The following is a 7623-nucleotide window of genomic DNA, read 5'->3' on the forward strand; positions in this document are numbered from 1 at the left end:
CGACAGTCGTCCGCGAGGGGCTGTCGCGCTATTTTGTGTTTATTTTATCATTAAAGTTTCTTTGAATGTCCGCCGGTTCCCGCCTCCTTCTTCCCGTGACTACAAACTACGTTACATCATCAAAGAATACTAAAAAAAAAAAACGTATCATGTTTTCCACAAAAATATTTAGCAGCACTGTTTTCAACAGTGATGATAATCAGAAATGTTTATTGAGCAGCCAATTATATTAATATATTAGAATGATTTCTGAAGGAAAATCATGTGACACTGAAGACTGGAGTGATGAGGCTGAAAATTCAGCTCTGACATCACAGAAATAAATGACGTTTTAAAATATATATTTTTTAAAAATTTTATTTTAAATTGTAATAATTTTTCACAATATTACTATTTTTACTATTTCAGTTTTTTGATCAAATGAATGCAGCCTTGAAGAGTACAAGAGACTTTAAAAGCATTCAAAAATATATCCCCAAATATATATAAAATAAATTCTCAGCTCAATTTGCTCGCAATAAGTCCAGTAACATGCGTTAAGAAAATCCATTTTGATTTAATGTTGGCTTTAAATTTTATATATATATATATTAGATATTAGATTGCCTTTGATCCTGTAATTGGTCACCATTTTAGTCAAATTTTTTGCATTTTAATTTGACATGGTCCTGCTGTGTGTTTTGTCTGACGAATATGAAAGTACAAATAATCCATGTAGCCCTCCAGTGATCTGCATGCATAATAGTTATACTTATAACAAACTACTGTTCCAAATCCTTGACGATTGAGAGAATTATCAATTCTACCCTGTAGAATATGTATTTCTCTTTATTTGTGTATTCTTGGTAATATATTTTGATAAGATTCTTTTCTTATTTGTAACAATCAACTCAACTCAACTCACAAGTTACAATCGTCATTGAGTGAATATTAACATTCACCTCTGTGGCAAACAGGCCATACCTCTAATCTTCAGTATAAACCGGTCTTATATGCAGGTTTTGCCTCAAATCACCTGTCCAGTTTGATTTTTCTTCTTCTCCTCTTATAATTCCTGAATGACCCAGTGCTGGCCATTTCCTATTACACCTCTCCCTGTCTTATTATTCTTTCTCTCTTCCTCTATTCTCTGTTATCCCGTACTCATGCATAACATCAGCGAGACCGGCTTTGTTGTGATTAGGTTGGTATTTCTATCAGATGCAGAGAAAAGGTGTCCTATAACCGTGTCACCATTAGCCATCTCATTCTGGAGCGCATGTCCTCTCGCCGCGGAATGATCCCGCTCTGTAGGTACAGGCTTATCCTCTGTAATGTGGTCTGATCTGATTCACACTTGTGAAATTGGAAAGGAGAAGTCTAGAGATGATTGGAGAACTTTTGGCATAGTAGCGGCCGAGGGCTGGAGCTGCCGGTCTGAACCCAATCATTGGGGCGTTGTTGATGAGCCCGTCCTGCAGGGGTGAACCCATTCTCCTCCCTGTTTGTTCTCAAGGTCCAGGACCTGCTCCACATGCCACCTTATTCCATTATTGATGAAGGAGCAGCAGAGTCAGAGATCTGCTCAGGCCTGACTTTACAGAGTTAGTACTTCAGAAGTTTTATTCAAAGAAAAGTCAAAGAGCCAGTGAAGCGTCTGGTATTGTTACCACAGAAAGTCTTGACTAATAGTGCATTTTTGAAGAAACGGTTCACCCAAAATTTAAAAATTCTGTCATCATTTAGTTTACCAAACCTCTATGAGTTTATTTCTGTCTTGGAACAGTGAATTTGTATGATTTATTGCTGTATGTCTTTGCTGTAGCTCTCACCAAATATGGTGCCGTTAAATGTTCTTTGTCAGGTTTGATGTCTGTGACATTTGGTCATGAGAGACTTGAGAACCCAGCTGCATGTTGGATCAATAGTTTGAAATGGCACCAAGTACATACAACTTTTGTAGTTCATTGGACATCTTTGGTGGACATGGACATGATGATGGTCAAATAAATGGCTTAAATTTCGGACTGTTCCTCAAAGTTATAATGGCTACTGAAGACTTGGAATGTATTATCATACAGTATGTTTTAACAAAGCTGCTTTACTGCTAATATTAATATTTGAAAATCGTTCGTCACCTATTCAAAAACATGTGGCCCAACTAACATGCAAATATATATGCCACACACCACATGACATTAATACAGAGAATATTTTGTTTTCATTTTAATTTTAGTTTGAGTCATTTTGTTTTGTGCTTTCTTCATTTTTAGTAGTTGGTTTTTATATTTCTATTTAGCTTTTTGAAAATATTCTTAGTACTTCAACTTATTTTATATCAGGTCATGTTTATCCAATATATTAATATTTTCTTTTATTTCAGCATTATTACAATTAACAAAAATGCGTTGCTTAACTTTATACATCTCTGATTTCTAAGAGCTTGGCATATGTGTTTGAAACCAGATTGTTAAGAGTTTCTTTCTTTTTTTCATTGTGAACACTCTCATACATCATTGACTCATGAACCACTTTTACTGGTTTTATTATGGTGTTTGTTTGACATATTCATTCCCTTTGACTATATTGAAAGAAGGGGCCTGAATTTTCTTTAAAAAATAAAAAAAACATGTTTTGTGTTTCACAGTGTTAATTTTGACAGCAAATTTTGATTTACTTTTAGTCATAGTCTTTTGACTAAAATGGCATTTAGTTTTAGTCATATTTTAATCATCTGAATTGCTTTTAGTTTTAGTCGACTAAATATCATAAGATTTTAGTCGACTAAATCTGCAGTATATTTAGTCGGCTAAAATCAAATGGGTTTAATTACAGTGCATTAATTAAACATTTCTCTAAAGTTTCCAAACTCATTATATAGGTTTGATATTAAGGTTTTATCATGATAGACACTGGTTTAGCTGCGGTGACACACAACCTGCCTTTATGTTAAAATTAAATAAAACCACTTCTCATAAAGAACAAGAACATGGTCTTCTTTTTAATGAAATACCAATGGTTATATAAGCTAATTCTGCATTCTTTATAGCAACTTGTTTACCATATTCTTCATTCTTTCATCGTCTCATTTTTATTCGTTGACGAAAATGTCAATAGATTTACGTCATAGTTTTTGTCATTCAAAAAGAGTTTTAGTTCGTTATCCTCTCGTTGTCGTCGGTGAAAAAAATGTCGTTGACGAATAATTTTCGAAATTAACACTGGTGTTTTACTGAAAAAAAGTTGTACAGGTCTGTAAAAACGTGAGGGTAAGCAAATAAAGATGATTAATAATAATAATAATAATAATTGATGAACTATTAAATAATAAATAATGAACTATTTCTTTAAGTGCGCGTGTAAATTTTTGTTGGTAGATGTGAAACCAGTAGAAAGGACAAACAACATCCACACTGCCCATTTGCTGAGTACTGATACCAAAGTAAAGCTCAGCTAATGTTCTTCTAGGACACCCCAAGTACCTTCAGGACAGAGTAAATACAAATAAATAGATAGGAGAGGAAATGGCTTGTAGGCTTGTGGTTTATTTATGACCGGCAGGGCTTCTTCTGCATGCATGGATTCCCAGCTTTCATTAAGTGTCATTACTAGACAAATCTGCTGAGACCTGACATACAGCTCGATTCGAGGCAGCATGTATATGGATGGACTCTTCCAAGAAGAAGGAGCTTGATCCTTTGGATGAGTAGATTCAGCTGTTAGTAAATACAGAACAGTATGACCGTTTGATTTGTTGTGATAAATAACTTATAATAGCCTCAGTCGTTCCATCAGAAAGCGATGGTCGTGTTTATACCACTGTGGAGGAGGGCATATATGGTCGCATTTAATGGTCGCGCTCTTAAGCTTTTTTTTTTCTTTTTTTTTAACTAATGTATAGATTTTAGAAGAGAAATAAAACAGAGATGCTTTTACAAGACATGCTTTCCCCCCAAACCTTGCTATTCATTAGCAATTTCCACTTTCCAGTTGACTTCTTGCGACGTCCCCTGATTGATAGAAAGCCTGCCATATTTATTTGGATATCAGGGAATGAAATATTCATATTGTACGCTTTTCCAAGCAGAAGTTATCTGGGTGCAGCGTAAATGGTACTTGGGATTAGATTTTCACAGCAGATTGCAGTTATTAAAGAGAAAAAAAAAGGAGGGGGTTACAGGGAAGCTGCCATCTTCTGGGGAGGCAATCTATTTCTTTTCACGCAGACTTGGAGCGGCTGCATAGCCTCTTAATGCACTGGAGCAAAAGTGCTTTGGTCCGCAACCTTTCACGCCTTCCTCTCCCTTTTATATGATTGAATACTTAATAACTTTGACTTTGCTTTGAAAGCCTGCGCCATGGGGCCTGTTCGGTTGGCTCGTGGTGAGGCTGGCGTACCTGAGTGTTTGTCTGCTGCTAACTGCCCTTATTACCGGCTGTCTGTCAGCCTCTTGCCCACAGCTCATCCGGCGTCATGTGCATCTTCTGTACGTCATCTCGCACTCTTTATCTTAATATCAGTCTGACTTTTAGGCTGTTTTCACACTTATGATGTGTTTTTTGTCTCTTATGATTGTTGCTTGTCACATTGTACAATGTGACCTTGGTTAAAAGCCTATGTAGACTGTGCGACATAATTTTTTTTTTATGTCAGGCTGTGTAATAGTTTGGTCATAACTGACAGCGTTTACTGGGGATCAGTTGCCTCATATACTCATTGACATGCAAAAATAAAAATGGTACTTTGCATGCTAGAAATGAAAAAAAGCTAAATTTGACGGTACGTTTGCATGACAACAATTGTACTAAAAACAAAAAAGTTTTTCTTTTGCGTTTTTTAAAAGTTTCACATACAGATGACAGCATTGTCTAAAATGATTCCTGTTCACACAGATCCACAAACTGAACTACTGGATACACAACAACAACAGGCCCACATTGACAAGCGTTTGTGTGAAGGTACTTGCAGCTCTGCACTTTGAATTCAGCACCAAATCTTTAAACACATGAAACAGCACTTGCATTAGTAGTTCACTTCCGTTACTTGCGTACGGATTATGTTCCTACTAGTGCTGTCAAATGATTAATCGCGATTAATCGCATCCAAAATAAAAGTTTTCGTTTACATAATATATGTGTGTCTACTGTGTAAATGTATTATGTATATACAGTATAAATACACACACATGCATGTATGCATTTCAGAAAGATATGTTATGTTCATATATTATATATATATTTATATATAATATAAATTATATGAATATGTAAATACATGTAAATATTTTCAAAATATATGCTGTATGTGTGTGTGTATTTATATACACATAATAAATATACACAGTACACACACATATATTATGTAAACCAAAACGTTTATTTTTGGATGCGATTAATCGCGATTAATCGTTTGACAGCGCTAGTTCCTACCCACTGTGAACCACACCTAAGTTCAAATAAATTGCACCCCAGACCATCTTTTGAAGAGAACTCGGTTGCTGTTTATAAGAAAATGAACTGAACTCTGACGTCAAATGGCACCAAAAGCTGTGGTGTGAAATGAAGCGCTATCTATTCCACCATAAGTGCTGTGGTTGTAGGCTCTTTATTCAGGCGCCGACTGTCTCTCTCTCCATTTCTCTCTCTCCCTCCATCCCCTCTTTCCCTGACACGCACAGAGCTCATTAGCACATGGAGTGCTCTCAGCCTTTGCCGAATGTGACCCTGTCTAATTGTGCAGCAGGTTCATTTGCTCGCCCTGCATGATGTAGTGATTGCTTATTTGTTCTCCTCAGGGCTTCTCTCGCACATTAAAATGATTGACTCATTTCATTCAGGATACATTTACAGAGCTTTATTTGATAAGCTCATGCCCAAGGTACCCACATCCATCTTATTCTCATGCTCAAATGTTATAATGTCTACCACTGCGGATTATTATTCATGCAGCTGATTGTTTCCCCGGTTAATTATCTGTGTTTGAATAATTTTGCATGCGCAAGCCTGTTTATCCTTCCGGAATTAAGCAGCGCAAAAGGTCTCGCATTAGCCATGCCGCTGAAGTCAACGATGAGCCCATTGTATATTCTAAGCTGTCTGAGGCAGACAGTGAAGAGTTCGGGGAATACGAGGAACGGTGATTTTCTCCTTAAATAAAGGGTGAAATTTGCATGCAGCCACAGAGACACGGTGCGTAAAAAGAGATACATATTTGGCTAATAAGCTGGATTTGTTTTCCACAGAGAGCATAAGGCTCGACTAAAAACCTTGATGAACTGTTCAAGAATGAGAGTGCTCATTATATTATATGTATATTCGTCGGTAGCCTTTGACCTTTCATCTTCCACGCAACAGTGGTCAGACCTTCAGTGCTCTCAGAAATCAAAAGCAGTGGTAGGAAGAAGCCAAAGCCGGTCAAGAAAGAGAAAGAGAGAGATGCAGTTAGAATAGAGTATTTATCTGCCAATGTCATGCGCGAGAGTGTAATTATGATGGACATGTCTGGAAATAATGGTTGTTTAGTTAATTGGAGGAGCCCATTGAAGCAGTAATGACCTTGTTTATGAGGTGGCTGTAAATAAAATTGCATGTTGTTTATTCTTACAGTGAAGAATGAGGCAGAGGAAGAAGAAAGCACTTCCTGACCACCAGCAGCGCAAGTCTGTGCCAGTCAGTGCCTGATCGACGTGGATGGCTATAGAATTGTTTTCTGCAAACAAACTCACTCTTGGATCCTTTCTTCATCACTGACTCGATGAGTTCTAGAAAAATACGATTATCAAATGATGACTGATAATGACCTTATGACATATAAATGTCCAAAATAGCCAATCGAATCAATTTGCCGACTTCTGTCCGTCAAACTCACTCAATTGTCTGTCTATCTGTCTCCTATTTGGCAAATTCCCAGCATTATGGTAAAAGGGTCTTGTTATGGTGCATGTACTTCAGATACGAGGTATGCTGAGAGGCTAGTGAATGGAGTTTTGTTTGTTCCATTCCTGAAACCAGTCATTAGTCTCGAAAAAGGACTAAACTTCTGAATGATCATCCAAAAGCAAAACATCTCTATGTTTGCACAAAGGAAAGGAATAGTAGAATATAGTGTGATAAATGTTTACAAAAAGGAGAATCATTATGTTCCTGGTTAGTTTGTTGAAGTTGTAAAAAATACTGGTTTACTTTGGATGTTTGTACTTGTAGTAAAAGTGTTGTAGAATGTGCATGCAAAATTTATATTACGATTCTGACGTTTGACCCACAAATTTCATGGTTAAAGGCAGATGCACAGACCCAAAATAATTCATGCATATGATTTTTTTTATCTTTTTGTTGTTAATGCTATTTCCTACTGTTTGAGCTTCAGAAAAGCACATGCACACAAAATCAAACTAAAATTTAGGGAAAAATTTCATGGTTAAAGGCAGGTGCACAGACCCAAAATAATTCATGCATATGATTTTTTTTAATCTTTTTGTTGTTAATGCCATTTCCTACTGTTTGAACATCAGAAAAGCACATGCACACAAAATCAAACTTTAAAATTTTGGGGAAAAAATAAAATACTGTTTAAAATGTTCACATTTTGTGAAAAACAGATGTTTTTAAAATAGTTGTTAAAAACAGTTTTAAAAATCATATGAT

The 7623-nt window shown here is 36.2% G+C and overlaps 1 protein-coding gene across 1 annotated transcript in view; it reads left to right on the forward strand.

Annotated features, from left to right (window-relative positions):
• Positions 1-7354, forward strand: part of LOC107738359 (polyamine-modulated factor 1-binding protein 1-like) — a 93656-nt gene extending 86302 nt beyond the window's left edge. Inside the window, exon 27 of the mRNA XM_016550107.1 lies at positions 6586-7354. Within this exon, the coding sequence (XP_016405593.1) occupies positions 6586-6588 (3 nt within the window). The 3' untranslated portion in view covers positions 6589-7354. The remainder of the gene's footprint in view (positions 1-6585) is intronic.
• Positions 7355-7623: the final 269 nt, after the last annotated feature.

The sequence above is a fragment of the Sinocyclocheilus rhinocerous genome, unplaced genomic scaffold (genome assembly GCF_001515625.1).
Source record: "Sinocyclocheilus rhinocerous isolate Xijiao unplaced genomic scaffold, SAMN03320098_v1.1 scaffold1065, whole genome shotgun sequence".
In the NCBI taxonomy this organism is placed as follows: Eukaryota; Metazoa; Chordata; class Actinopteri; order Cypriniformes; family Cyprinidae; genus Sinocyclocheilus; species Sinocyclocheilus rhinocerous.